Source organism: Nelumbo lutea, chromosome 4 (genome assembly GCF_056320005.1).
Source record: "Nelumbo lutea isolate HS-2025 chromosome 4, American lotus-T2T, whole genome shotgun sequence".
NCBI classification, from domain to species: Eukaryota; Viridiplantae; Streptophyta; class Magnoliopsida; order Proteales; family Nelumbonaceae; genus Nelumbo; species Nelumbo lutea.
The window spans coordinates 21,154,857-21,169,889 of NC_142687.1; the positions used below are offsets into that span (position 1 = coordinate 21,154,857).

Sequence of the window (15,033 nt, forward strand, 5' to 3'; positions counted from 1 at the left end):
AGAAATGAAACAACTCGTTGGTTTCATAGTTTCTATTTTGGATGGTGGGTATATATTCTCAATGAAACGAAAAAGGCTATAATGAAAATGGCTAAAAATCATTTTATGGTAGGAGCTTAGCAAACAACAACACCCTATTATTAAAGGAGATTGTAGGTGTTGGAAAATGGCCCTTGATAAAGCTGAATGATGGAACAGAATTCATGTATGGTTGGGATAAGACTTTGAGTTGAGTTGATCATCTGTTCGGAGAAAATTGTAAAGAAAGAAGAAACTATTGCAATAGTCATGACTCATGCAATGCCTCATTGACATTATTGTAATAGTACAAGATAGCCTTTAAGCATTTTCCACTCTTCATGTTTCAATTGCAAAGAGCGTTGTATTCAAATCTTCGGAATGGGGAAATTATTTTCCACAAGGCCCTCAACAAAACTAAAAAAAAAAAAGATTTCTTCTTTTATTATAATGAAAAAAAATCCAAAGAAATACTTACATGCAAATCAAAATTCTGAAACAAGTAAATTCTATCAGAATGATTGGTTAGAATTATGTGCTGTGGGCCTCAAGGTTGTAGCTTTATAGATTCAAGTCTGACCTAGGTTAAACTGTTTAAAAATAATACTAATAGCTAGGAGTATTAAACTCCAAATGGTTTCAAATAGAAACTTGGAAATCAAATAATTGACATCAACAGGACACTTCAGGAATAAGACACGAAAAACCAAAAGATAAGCACCCAGGAAGAACCAAACAGCCAAAAATCGATAAATTTTGGCCCTTCTGTGCTTCAAATAGCCTTCTAATCAATTTTTAACAGTTGGATGGACTAAGATACTTACCAAACAGTGGTTAACTCCAAAGATTCAATACATCTTTTGGTCTACTGGGCTGTTGAAAGATATACATGGAAAAACTTGCCAAATATTATATAACGTTAAGAAAATATTTCCAAACATTATAGCAGGTACGAGGGTCGTCTTATTCTTATAATAAACATCTGACAGACCTACAGTTTTACTCTCTTGAAGGGAATTTTATGGACAAAATAGTCCGATCATTCCGTCGCATCTATTAAGCTGTTAACAGTAGCCACAGAAAAGGTTCTTATACCGTCAACCCCTAGAAAGAAACAGCTTAGTTCCCAAACATATTCCTGCGTAAATCAAGACCCACTTGAATTCCGAAAATTTAAGCTAGCATGTTTATTGGAACAACAGGGTTTACACAAGAAACTTTAGCACTATCCAACAATGATAGCACCACTGAAAAGTCGTTCAATTCCATTGGCAAGGATCTTTTAAAAGATGCAAATTTTCGAGTATTGCACAAGTTAGCTTAGCATAGGTTTCCGTTTCCTGCTGCCGAGACAAGATTGACAAAATTTTAAAAGACGTTACATCGAGATACCTTCTCATCTCAAAGGTTAACTTCATCTAGTCAAAAGAATCAACTCATCCAAACTTGAATTTGTTAATCACAAACTTTCACGGTATGTACTGAGAACTCAGAATACTCCCATCTCCTTTCCGTGAAAAATTAATCTGTTCTCCCAACTTCGCAGACACAATTTCATGCAGAAACAGCTGTCTGGTTTACTCCAGCTTGACGGCCAACTCTTCCATTCCCATTCTGATCCACTCTCTGATAACCATCTCCACTACGTCCAGATGGACCCCTCCCTCTGCCTGAAAATTCACCTCGGTTTCCAAATTCATTTCTGCCATAGCCCCGGCCACCACTGTAGTTCCCACGACCCCTGAAATTGTCATTTCTATATCCACCCCTTCCAGGTGGGAACCGACTTCCCCTTCCACTTTCACTTCCGCTGCCACTTGTAACTGCAAGAACCCAGCAATATAGTGAGTCTCAAAGACAAGGATTCTGCTGAGGCCAAGTATCACAATAAACAGTTGTCAGACGCTCAGAGGAACCATTACTCGGTAAAATAGTAGTACAATCACAGTCTGACAAGTGAGAGAGAGTGGGTTCAAGTCAGATTGGCCACTTTGTGTCAAAAAAGGCCAACAGTTGGGTCTATATCCAGTCTACCATCTCCCAAGACCTTGGATTGATTTGGGCAAACCCAATTTCCATTTTTGACAAAAGGAGCACATCCTAATTAATTAATCAAAAGTGTATGCCCCATGTTTAATTTTTCATAACCAACACGTGTTTCTTTGTTTTTTAAGTAGGATGTGCCAAGTTCATCGAACATGGGATATGCCCAAATTACTCCCTTTTTTTAATAATCCCCAAATCACTCCCCTTTTAAATTACTATAAAATAACATGACAGAAAATTCAGAATCTGTTAAGACATTTTAACTTACCTCGAGATGTAGTTCTCTTCTCCTCGACAAAAGCTTGACGGCCTCCAATTATGACAGGAGAAGCCTAAGAAATTTGCACAATCATGACCAGAAACAAAGAAGGACTAACAAAAATGAACAGAAATAAAGAAAGGACTGGAACAAACAAAAGAATATGATATCATGGAACCAAAGCTTCTTACAAGTACATAAGACTATAACATGATATGAGCCTAATTCTAAGATATTTTTATCTCATTAATATGAATGGTCTTACGTGAAATCAATGTGAAAATACATTAGATGCCTAGACCTTCTAGTACAGGAAAATGTATACATACGCCTCCAGATTGTTTCACACTAAATAGCACTTGGACTTGGAAGAGTTTATCAATTCTGATACAAGATCCAATTGCTAAAGACCATTTTGTTCTAACATTTCTAGAATACACATATCAAATGTTAATCATGATCCATGAGGTGATTCTAAGCATAGAAATCAACTTAGCAACAAAATTAGGATGCTACAAATAATACATCAGCTCAATGAATCTCAGACCGTGACTATATTTCCAACAAAAATGCCTATACTAATTCAGATTAGCTCAAAACATTAACTGTGTAGAGGGCTGTGGAACCAATGATAATGCCCCACACCAGTGATAAAATATAAGGGGCCCACAGTTAAAGTTTGAATGGTTGTGGGCCCCCCCTTTTTTTGAAAAAGGTAAGGTAATTTTATTAAATAGCACATAAAATACAAAGGGCCTGACTGAAAAGGGCTACAGATCAGGCTAAAAGCCCTACATTTGCAGATCAAACAGACTAGTAGACCTCAACTGGGTGCCCGGCACCCTGACCTGCAGATCCTTAGCTGTAGCAGTCCAAGAGACCAGTTTGCCAAAGGAGGTAGAGATTAGGCAGTTTTGGAAGATTCTTTCTCTTCAACCAAATAGTATAAATAACTGTGTGTGGAACTGTCTTCCACACACATTTAGCCAACTTTGATAAACCTCAGAGCACCTTGCACCAAAGCAGATCCTTCACAGACATAGGCAACTAGGCATGACCCCAGGCTACACCCACCGAGAAGAGATAATGGTTCCTAATTTCTGCAGACAAAGGGCAAGGCAGAAAAAAGATGATTGTTGTCATCTTCTTCTTGGCCACACAACACACGCTGCAAATCTTGTAGTTTGAACTCCTCTCCTGGCCAGGTTCCTTTTAGAGAGACTTTTGTCTAGCACCACAGCCCACATCAAAGCATTAACTTTTGAAGGAGGTACCGGATTCTTTTTGCCGGAATATCAACTCTGCCTCCAGTTACTAGGTTCCTAGCAAAGGAGTTGATACAAAATAAGCCACCCGTAGTCCAGTTCCAGCTCCAAGAGTCTTCTTTCAACTGGTTTAAAGGTTGAGAGGATAGCAGCTGCCCCATGTATTTTATGACTGGTGTGGAGCATTATTATTGGTTCCACAGCCTGCTGAACGGTCTATTGCATTCAGCTAATCCTATCTCTATACCTCCAAGAGAAACGTATCAATATTGCTACTCATAAGGCCAAAATGATTGAAGAACTCAGCCAAAAAAGAATAATACCATTACCCATTAGGGAGTTATATCATAGTAATAACAAGATCATGAAAATTACAAGATAATACCACCACCAGGTTTTTTTCTCTTTTCTATTTTTTCTTCATTGCTAAGCAATTGTTCAAGTTTTTTGTTTTTTTTGATAAATGAGTAAAAGTTTTATTAATCCAACAGATAAGAGTTACAGGCAACCCAAGGAAAGGCACGGGATGCGACCTTTCCTTTAAGATTGATCACAGAATCACAATTCCAAAAGGAACATGAATTAGGTAGCCCAAAATAAAGAATCCCAAGAGACCCCCTGTTTGGCAATTGTTCAAGTACTAGTGATCACCAACTAGAACGATGGAGGGGTTCTATCCTAGGTCTAGGGTTCAATAGTAATAACAAGATCATGAAAATTACAAGATAATACCACCACCAGGTTTTTTTCTCTTTTCTATTTTTTCTTCATTGCTAAGCAATTGTTCAAGTTTTTTGTTTTTTTTTGATAAATGAGTAAAAGTTTTATTAATCCAACAGATAAGAGTTACAGGCAACCCAAGGAAAGGCACGGGATGCGACCTTTCCTTTAAGATTGATCACAGAATCACAATTCCAAAAGGAACATGAATTAGGTAGCCCAAAATAAAGAATCCCAAGAGACCCCCTGTTTGGCAATTGTTCAAGTACTAGTGATCACCAACTAGAACGATGGAGGGGTTCTATCCTAGGTCTAGGGTTCAAGTCCCCCTAGGCTTTACCAACTAAGCGTGATGACGGCTAAAACCAGTTTAACTACTCATGCCCACCTTTTCAAAGGAACAGGCATACAAGGAGCCAAGGACTTATATTTTGTTAAAGAATAAGTAAGTCTACACAGTTGAGCTACCATTCCAATGAAATTACATTTGCAAGTGTGACTTGAATTGATTAATTTTTTGTATCTAATGAAAGCCTATGGATTGCATATTTGCTTTTATTAAGACATAATTACATATCATATACCAGTCATTTGCTAGATGTAACTAATTATGGGTTCAATTAAAATACCAGATCATGCAACAACAAAGAACAACCATTCCTGTCTCAGTACCAAATCATTGAATACTTGATTGAGTCATTAAGATAATATAATAATTTCAGTCTTGGATCCAAACAGCTCAATGTGTGCTACAACTTATACATAATAAAATATAACCAAGTTTTCTATATATGGAAAATTTTTATTTGACAATACTGCTATGCCCTAGAAAGATTAGTGAAATGAGATGTATAACTCAGAAAGGAAAAGTTGATGAGAAACTAAGGAATAATGAGCTGCCCCTATGAGCTTGCGATGTGATAATAAAAAGCAACACAATAATTGTTTTGGACCATCCAAGATGCCCAAATCTAAATACCATGCAATCATAGATACAGGAAACAAGGAACAACTCTATCTCTTGATGATTAAAATAAAGAACTCTTTCTTGAGATCAATGATACAGAAATAGGTACAGGTATCCCATTCAATAAGGTCATAGTGTGATACCATGCTCCATATATTAGTTTTGCAAACTATGTATCATATTCTCCTTCATAATCAAGCCAAGTATCGTTTCTCAATATTTAAATCTTGTCAAATTTAATAAACTTTATAGCACATATAAATATTTCATAGGGTCATTTTTACAAAGCTTTAGAAGTGTTCAAGCTATCTGCTTTGTTTACCAAAAGAAAAAAATCTGCTGTCACGATGACAAAAGATCATAGCCACTGGTTTAGCTACAGCAATAAGCATAACAAGTTAAAAGTCATATAACCATGATTTACTTCCCCATTTACAGATTATAAGAATGGTAATGAAATGTTGACAAGAAAATTGTAAGTAAACAATTAATTACAGATTCCCATTTCCATCTTAAAGGGAGCTTCCAAAGCTTGTTTTGGTAATTCAAATTTCAATTATCAGGAAAAAAACACAAATTAGTTTTAAAGTCCATGAGCAAGCAGACATTCACATCAATCCCTTAAATTATCAGTCTAACAGGAGTTGGATCATCCCTTCAAGGCAGAAAAATCATTTTACCATCGAAGTATAATTATGGTGATTTTTTAATTGGTATGTGACTATGATGCCTTGAGGATTATATTAATGAGTTAGAAAGGGCACACAAATCAATCGAGTTGACAATAGCCTAACAGAAAAAAGGCAGATAGGAGGGGCAAGGAACACCAGCAGAAAGCAAATATGATGGGAGAAATGTTCAATTAGATTAAAGAAAAAATGCATTCAAAATGGTGATGCTCAGCAAAGAAGTATGAGCAACCCAAAAAAGTCACATGTAGTTGGAAAAGGCATGGTGTCACCTTCAAAAGTCCACTTAATTGGACATATTCTAAAAGCAACCACAGATACATCCTCTTTAGCTTAAAAAATGAGAAAGCACAGAGCCTATACCTCAATTGCACTCTGCATGGAACTCAACAATTCAAATTCAACAAAACCAAAACAGAACCCCTGGCCCTGAAGAGATACAGAAATGAAAAAAAAAGAATTAGCTCAAAAATCATATATATTTTGCTACTTTTTTTAGCATGTTGCAGATATTGTTGATTAAAGCATATCCATCAGACATCCACACTCACACCCACATGCATGACTATATTTGGAACAAACCTTATTACTTCTGACTTGGATACCATTAGGCTTAATATGCCCAAATTTCTTGAACTCCTCCTCCAGTTGTGCAACCGTTGCATTCAAAGGCAGATTCCGAATATAAATCGAGTGACCCTCAACTATAGGAAATGCAACACAATTATCAGAAAAGCATAGATGAAAAAATGAACGCAAGCATATTATCTGACAATTGGGGAAGGATTGTTGTACTACTATGAGAGAGCATTATACATCATCAGATTCTTTTTCTTTTCTTTTCTTTTTCTTACCTCCACACAAAACCTGCCTTGAGACAGTAAAGCTTGTTATGCATGGAAATATGAGCAGATTATGCAACATACATATATACGTATCTATGCATGTATTTTTTATCATAACATGTGATACCAGAATTTATTAATGCTCAATGACAGCTCATTTATGTATTATGCATGTATTTTTTATCAGAAGCATGTATACATGCGATATCAGAATATTAATGCTCAATGATAGCTCATTTATTGCAAAGAACACTACACACAGAGAAAGAAGAGACTTTCTCAAGCATTAGGGGACAGCAACATAAATCATGTTTCACCATCATATCAAGGGCCATATTCTATCAAATTACAAATCAACAGATCTTTCCCTGGTATTTTGCCTGATGTCTTCTTGATTTTTACACCTATTTTGGAACCCTCACCCTAAATCAGGCAACACTTTCTTATGGATGCAGTGGGTGGTTTTCAGTTCATATATTACAACCTATTTAGCCTCATTTTGTCACATACTGTAGCTACCCTAGGTTCTCTTAATCCAATTATATCCTTTGCAACCTCATAACTCATTTCCAGTATATAAAATAAAGGGAAAATTCCTGATCAGTACCCTGTACTTTAGGAGTTGTGTCAAGTCAGTCCCCGGACATTAAAACGTGTCTCTGCAGTACCTGAACTTTTAAAATGTGCCTAATAGGTCCTTGCCATTAAAATCCATCAGTTATCTGTATCACATGATGACATGTGCTACTTAAAAGTTTTAAAAATGTCAAAACTACCCTTAATAGAAGACACTGTTCATTGTCTTCTACCTTGAGACAGAAGGCACTGTTCATTGCCTTACACCTTGACGCTGAACAGCCACGCCATTGCTACGACAGTGCTGGGAACTGACCAAGTTCCGGCAACGGCTGAAAAGAAATAACTGACATATATGCTTCTTTACGTAAGGAAAAAGAAATGGATCATCATCAAAGAAATAATTTTGACATGCAAGTTCATCAAAGCATCAGGAATTTTGTTTTGCTTGAGCTTCTGGGTATGTTCCAACTTCTCCTTTTCTAGATTTTTCTTTTCTTTTTCGTATTTCTCTGATTTTCTTGATTTTCCAGCTTCTAGGTATGTTCTAACGCTTGTAACTGGCTTACACTCTACAGTTCTGATTTCTAAATTATAGAGTAACTTTGTAGCTCATGGGGTGTCATAATGTTCTCCCCATAGGCATTTGGATGGTAAAGTTGATTCTACTATGGCACCTAAATTCTGCCCGAAAGCTTCCTGACATTGCTGCATACCCAGATTAAACCACCTCTTATTCAAACGGGCAACTCTGAATTTGTGTTTGAACTAGGGGTGGCCACGAGCCGAGCTCGAATATATGTATATATATATATATATATAAAATAAAATTATAAAAAATGATATATATAATAAAAATATTATAATTCTTAATTTTTAAATATCAAATAAAAAATATTTTTTATTTTTATAAAACCTTTTTTCTCAAATCGAGCTCGAGCCAAGCCGAGCTTGATGAGTTTTTGACTCGAGCCAAGCTCAAGCTCAATGTTCTAGCTCGACCCTTATACAACCTTGGCGAGACGAGCTCGAGCCTCTTACTATTCGGCTCGACTCGAATCCACCCCTATTTGGAACTAGAGAACTCCAATTAGAACCCAGGATTGGAAAAGTCCAACCTTGTCAGTCAGATTCTGGCAGATCATCACCACCTTCGGATTTCAGCAGGTACCCATCACCCCTAACCAACTTAGCAAACCATAACATCAATTAAAATATCAAACATATTTGGGCAGAAAAGAAAACCATTCAATCTGGCTCAGCTCCCATAAATTCATGAAAAAGAGCAACACCTTATCATGGCGCCTCTCCTTACTTTTGTCAAGGCAGTGCCTTGTTCAATTCTTCCTTCGCAGGCCTCACCAACGGCCACCAATTGACAACAGTCCAGCTTTCCTCTCCCTTATTTCTGTTTATTACTCTTTATCCCCCTCACCAGTTTCAAGGCTCTGGCTTTTATTCTCCAAAGGCGTGGACCTCAACATTAACAAACGTGACGATTCTCCACCACAGTCACAGCATCTGAAGCTCTACCAATTCAAGCTGCTCTGTTCTTGAATTGGCTTATGTGGAAGTGGCAGATAAAGAAAATTAGATGACACCTGATGGGTATTTCTGGCATTTCATTTATCCATTAACATACTGTTAACGGCAAGGACCTATTAGACACATTTTGAAAGTTCAGGTACTGCAGAGACACGTTTTGAAGTTTGGGACAACCCCTAAAGTACAGGGTACTGATAAGGAATAGTTACATAATAACAAATAACTGTAAAAAAGATGGCATGATAAACTAATACTCTTGAACAATAGAAACAAGTGTAGAAAATATACAACACAACATATCTTAAAATGGTGCCTAAGAGAGTAAATTGCAGAAAATGGAGCGTCCTTGCAACAAAAGAAAGGAAAGATTAGTCTGTTGTAGTAAAAATTATCACATGTTATAAGCAAAATGATTATATAAAAACTGAGGTTATGCAACATCAAGACAAAGCAACAGATTTACCTACCTTCCTCAGGAGCAGTACTACTACTTTCAGGAGCTGTGTAGCTACTAGGAACTGATGTTTCAGAAACTGAAGCAGGTGCTGCAGACCCATATGACTGTTGATCAGTGTTTGCTGATGCTGTCCTTACAGTATTGGAAGGTACATAAACTGCTGTAGGTGTTGTACTCCCTTTCATTACTTTCACCTGTAACGAAGTTTCGACATGTGAGAAATTCAGAGGGATAGTTCAACGTTCAATTCAATACCGTAGAACAGACAATTTATTGCAAAGAACTTACAATTGATGCATATGATTTCTTAGGAGCATCCTCTGAGACAGTAGAAGAAGCTGATTCAGGGGCTGGATGGACTTCACTCTGACTCGAATGATCTGGGTGCTCAACAACAACCTCTTCTTCAATAACTGACCCTTCCTCATTGTCTGATGGATCACATACCTCCTCGCCATCATTCAGATCCTCCTCTGGGAGAGAAGTTGCTTGGTCCAGTGCGGGATGATCAGGAACATGAGCTGGTTCTGCAAACAAAGATAAGAATAAAGTTAAAATAGATCCAAAAATATGTAAAAAAGAAAGAAAAGTACAAAAAGCAATAAATAGAACCTGGATCTGAGGTCAGGGAATCTGCTGAAGCACTTGCACCAACAGCATTAACAGACACAGGATTGATGACTTGTGCTTCATTTTCATCAACGTATCTGAAAACATCGTTCAGAACATAGTAACCTTTGTCTTGTGGAGCTAGAAAGAATGATTGAGTGAATTTCCTTCTCACATTATCTTTTCCAGTAAGACATCCAGTTACTAGGACAATAACACCATTCTCATAAGAGTCCTGTGCATCTGCAGTCTGTATCTCTGCCTTATAGTCCTTGTAATCCAAGGAAAGGATCTTTTCATTGATGGCCTATTCCAAGACAAATTGCAAGTTTATTCCATTGAACCATTGCCAAAATCATAATTGATTCAAGCTTTTGATAACACATTAACAAAGGTAAAGGTCACGTATGCTAAAATTTTTCATCTTTCAGACACTAATACTTGGTTAAATGAAAGGAGGAAGACAAAACACTGACATTAATAACGGAAAACCCCAAAAAAAAGTGACAGAAAAACAGAAACAAAATGCAATAGTTGATAAAACCTCAATCTATAAACTTCTATTCCTTCACTTAATATTAACCATTAGTCTCAACAGTCCTGTGTTTTTTGATTTTGATGTGTCAGGTGTTTTGGTTTAATAGTTGGATTATATGGTCAGTTAACACTAATTCCAAGGCCCAACATGCCAACACATCTTGGCATGCATTTATCTTCAAATCCAGAACTGCAGCTATCACTTACAACTTAAATTATATGCATGTTTGATAGAGCCAAGGTAGAAAAAAATAAGTGTGGATCTGACTTCGTTAATAAACTATTCTTTTTTTTATTGGTCTTTTTCATCCTTCAAGCCTTATCCCCAAACTACAAGGGATTGGCTACATAAATCCTGTTTTGTCATTCAATTCTGTTTAATCCTTTTGTTTTTGGTGGCTATCAAAACATAGTTGTTAAAATATTTAACCAGAAATAGTTTTTCCCTTTTTTATATGTCCTCTATTGTTTTATAAAATATCTAAGCATAACTGGTTAAAGTAGGAATTTATGGGCCTCAACGAATCATAGAAATATCAAGGTGCAAGATAACATCTTTTCAAAATACGGAGGAAAAAAAATTACCTGCATGGTTGTCACCGACGACATTGCACCATTGGGTTCTGGCCTGCTTAGCATGCTAGAATCATGATAAAATCGATAAACCAATTCTGGGGACTGATGAAGTATGTGATAATACTGCTCCACAAAAGCATTTCCAACCACTTGAGCACTGGGAGCATGGGCGGGACTTGCTGTCTGGGTTGCCATCTCTATAGAATAGTCAAAATACTGTGTCAAGAATAATTCCTAACAAAAAACTGGTTAAATTACAGGGACCCCCCTGTTCTTTGGGGTCTTCAGACTTAGCTGTGTTTACCTGTTCTTTGTGACACTTAGCCCCTTGTACTTCATATTGCAAATTTGCAACAAATAATCCCTTCCATCACCATTCAATGAGAGGATTAACAGTTTAGACCAATTTGTACACAATGTGTGCTCTCAGATATTTTTAAAATCCTAAAATGCCCTTGTTTTACTTTTTATTTTTCGGCTAATAGCCCCCATTTTACATTAGAAGACAATCTTGGTCTTTACACATTTATACCCGTTTAATATTACTAAAGAGATATCTCTAGTCATAATTTTCTTACTAAAAATATAGACTATTGAACTTATGCCTAAGGATCAATCAACCAATCTTGAAAATCCAAGTGATGTACAAGGGTTTCAAGTAATCTAGTAAATGGCGTACCAAATTACCCAGATTTTAAAAACTACAAACCATGTAGATGGTTTACCAAATTAACCCAAAGATCTGAGCTATCAAAGTGACCTCTTAAGATCATTGCTTTAATCTCATCCATCCAAATGTTGTACTAAATTCAAATAGTCTAGGTCATCCAATATATGTGGCAAATTAACCAACATCAAATGCCACACGATATCAATTTTTGCTTAAAAACATAAAAATGATGTATGGACAATTATGTAGTTTCCCATTCATCATTAACATCGTCATGGGTTTATCATTAATGAAAGTGGTTAAGTATTGCAATGAAATAGTAAAGGAGGCTAAGTGCCAAACCCACCAAAGTACAGGGGGGGTCCCAGTCATTACCCAAATACATTAGAGTAAAGGAACCAGAAAAAACATTTAGTAATTGAGAACCAAAGGAAGATTACCAACACCCACCTACCAAAAGGAACAGCAATAATAAATAGATATAGGAAGGAGATCAAATAAAAAACAACAATTAAATCAAGTACCAACATATAAATTGAAAAAACAAGCTTCCAAGCACTGTTCCACCAAACCATTTGGCATGGCAAGTAGGAAATCTCAAATCTCAAGAGAACTAAAACATGACAAACCTCATGATGATTCAAGCACAAAAATAGGAAAACAATAGGTACTTCTAAAAGATAAAGGAATCAGTAAGTAATACCTCCCAATTTGGAGAAGTGTTAAAAACAAATGACTGATCATTAAAATGCAAGAAATAGCATTTGCGCCTTTCATTGTAGTGCAATATAAGAAACCCAAACGACTAAGTAAACCAGACCTCAAGTGCATCATAATATATCTTAGTTGAAAAGGCAAGAAAACCTGAAGAAATCAAGAATTAAAAGGAGAGAAGCCCGATAAATATTCAACTTTCTCAATGAAAACAATATGAAACTAAAGCCAGAAAAATCCTTTGACCAAATCATGCCACCGATAAATGTTGTCTTTGTAAAAAAAAGTTCTTGTAAATATAAAGAAAGAGTCCACCGCAAATATATTCAGCACTGATAACAGGACCCGTTACCGATGATCAAATAATGAACTCAAACTGCACCTACTAATGATGACTAAAGGATGGCATAATTAAATTTAATTGGGAAGATAGGAACAGGTAAGGAATAATAAACAGGAGAAAAACCAAACCGATAGTAGATCTCAAATATTCATGGAACTATAGAAACTATAAGTAAAGTAGCAAACTGAAACATCTTTAAAAAAACCCTAAAAATTGTGATAGATAGAGGAGGGAAGGCAAACCCAATCACTTAAATAAAAACTCTACTATTAATGAGACAGGACGATCCACAGAATGACCAAAAAATGCTAACCCGATAGATCAACTACACGATCCCCGCAGAAGAACCGATGAGATAGAGAAACCCAGCTAGATCTAAACAAAACTAAACACGTAAAAGACTGAAAGAACTAAAACCATCCGACCAAAACAACAATTGAATAACAACAAATTACACTGAAACAAACCAACAAACAAAACCCCACTCCTTCACTAATCAACCGCAAACCACAAAAATAGATAAATAAAATATAAAGAAAAAGCATCCGCCAATATAAGAATATAACTGGACTTCAGAATTGAATGCCCATCATCGTTAGTAAGATAGTAATAACCTAGAACAAAAAATACATAATTAAAATTTAAATTTAATAACTAGCTGAAAACCCTGAAAAAAAATAGGAACAAAAAAAAGGTCTGACAATCGACGCAGATGCACTACAACTATTCAGTAATAAAAGACAAACATCAGAAAAAATTAATAAATAGTAAACAGAAAATACCTCTTATTGGCGCGATTCGACGCTCCAACGGAGAGAAACAGGAGAGATGAAGAGAGAAAGAGGTGGAAGATGCGCGCGCGTTTGTACTTTTTCCCAGAGAGCACAGAGAGCGAGAGGAGAGAGTGAGAGAGAAGCCCAACAGTTAGCGCACGATGGAGGTAGGAAATTCATCAATTCAGATCATTAAAAGGGCAGACTCACTCTCACGGCTTTCTCCGATTTGTTGAGGGCATTTTCGTCGATTTGATACAATATGTATTTCGCGTGAACTGTATCCCGCGCTTATTCAACTACCTTGGCGTCCACATTCCATACTGCCAAATTAGTAGCTTAAATAAAAATAATGGACCCCAGTTATTGGAACATTTTTTCTATGGTGCACGATTGATCTGATCTAGAGTTTCTCATATATCTATTATGATTATCTCGTGTATAATTGATCTAGACCGTCCATTTTGTTGAATACCCTGTATCCTATTTTGGTCCTCAAAATGGGTTTTTACTCATCATGCGTAAGGCGTCATTGGCCCAACCATGGTTTTTCGGTCATCCTGAAAACCGATTCAGGTAAGACTGTCAACGGGTCGGATATGGGTCGAGACTGTATATAAATCGGAACCAACCCTGATAAGACAATAACCCGAAACTAAATTTAGGTATATAATTTTTAGACCCAGAACCGAATCTGAATAGATTCAGTATTGAATAAAATAAGTCCCGAACTGATAATAATTGAGACAATAGATTAAGAACCACAGCCGATCATCAATAAAAAGATCCTAATATCCTATTGTCCTATATATTTCGGAACCAAACCCACCCAATCCGTTCGGGTCCATTTTATGATACCCGAACCATTAACACCCAGGATACACATATTGATACTTGAACCATGCCGCCATGGTCCATGGATCCGGTACACCCATGTTGAAACACATTTTGGGCCTGGAGACCCTGGACTGTATTGAATTTTACTTACATTATTAAATTTAAGCCCACGATACCATTTAATTGACTTTGAATTTTAGCCCGTCCATTAGTCAACAACTAATCCAACGTTGCAGCTGATACACAAGACATGATCGTGTCTTTTATTCTGACTAAGCTCTTCTGACCTAGTTATATTAAAAGAACTAAACTAATCTTTTGACTTCTATTGCAATTATATGCTTGAAATAAAAGGCCCATTAGTTTCTCTTAAATACGATACTTCTACACAAGAACACAGATTTGCTGCCAATAGATAGCGTAGATACATGCTGACTGTACGGCAAATGAGAGAGAGCAAATCTGCCCCCCATAACGTTCCACGTCACATCATATCATAAGTGATGATATCATCATTGGGAGATGTTCACAATACACGGTGGAGATGTGTTGTGGGAGGCAAATTTGAACTCCAAAGGAGATGTTTT

At 36.5% G+C, this 15,033-nt stretch overlaps 1 protein-coding gene across 2 annotated transcripts; it reads right to left on the reverse strand.

Annotated features, from left to right (window-relative positions):
- Positions 1–1,181: 1,181 nt before the first annotated feature.
- Positions 1,182–13,924, reverse strand: LOC148854497 (Nuclear transport factor 2 (NTF2) family protein with RNA binding (RRM-RBD-RNP motifs) domain-containing protein). 2 transcript variants are annotated; one of them, XM_088985424.1, is made up of 9 exons: positions 13,619–13,924; positions 11,119–11,306; positions 10,000–10,303; positions 9,676–9,914; positions 9,398–9,581; positions 6,547–6,668; positions 6,328–6,393; positions 2,333–2,396; positions 1,182–1,841 (listed from the first exon to the last, which is right to left on the reverse strand). In XM_088985424.1, exons 2-9 carry the CDS (start codon positions 11,302–11,304, stop codon positions 1,573–1,575), a joined length of 1,434 nt encoding a protein of 477 aa, XP_088841550.1. In that variant the 5' UTR covers positions 11,305–11,306; positions 13,619–13,924; the 3' UTR covers positions 1,182–1,572. The 2 variants fall into 2 exon arrangements, with proteins under 2 accessions (XP_088841550.1, XP_088841551.1); XM_088985425.1 differs by having other exon boundaries at positions 11,119–11,325; positions 13,619–13,776.
- Positions 13,925–15,033: the final 1,109 nt, after the last annotated feature.

Excerpts from the sequence above, each read along its gene's own strand:
- LOC148854497 (XM_088985424.1), bottom strand. The coding sequence starts at position 11,304 with ATGGCAACCCAGACAGCAAGTCCCGCCCATGCTCCCAGTGCTCAAGTG. Across the intron at positions 6,394-6,546 it reads TCCAAGTCAGAAGTAATAAG|GGCCAGGGGTTCTGTTTTGG; the intron begins GTTTGTTCCAAA and ends GTATCTCTTCAG. Across the intron at positions 1,842-2,332 it reads GAAGAGAACTACATCTCGAG|TTACAAGTGGCAGCGGAAGT; the intron begins GTAAGTTAAAAT and ends GGGTTCTTGCAG.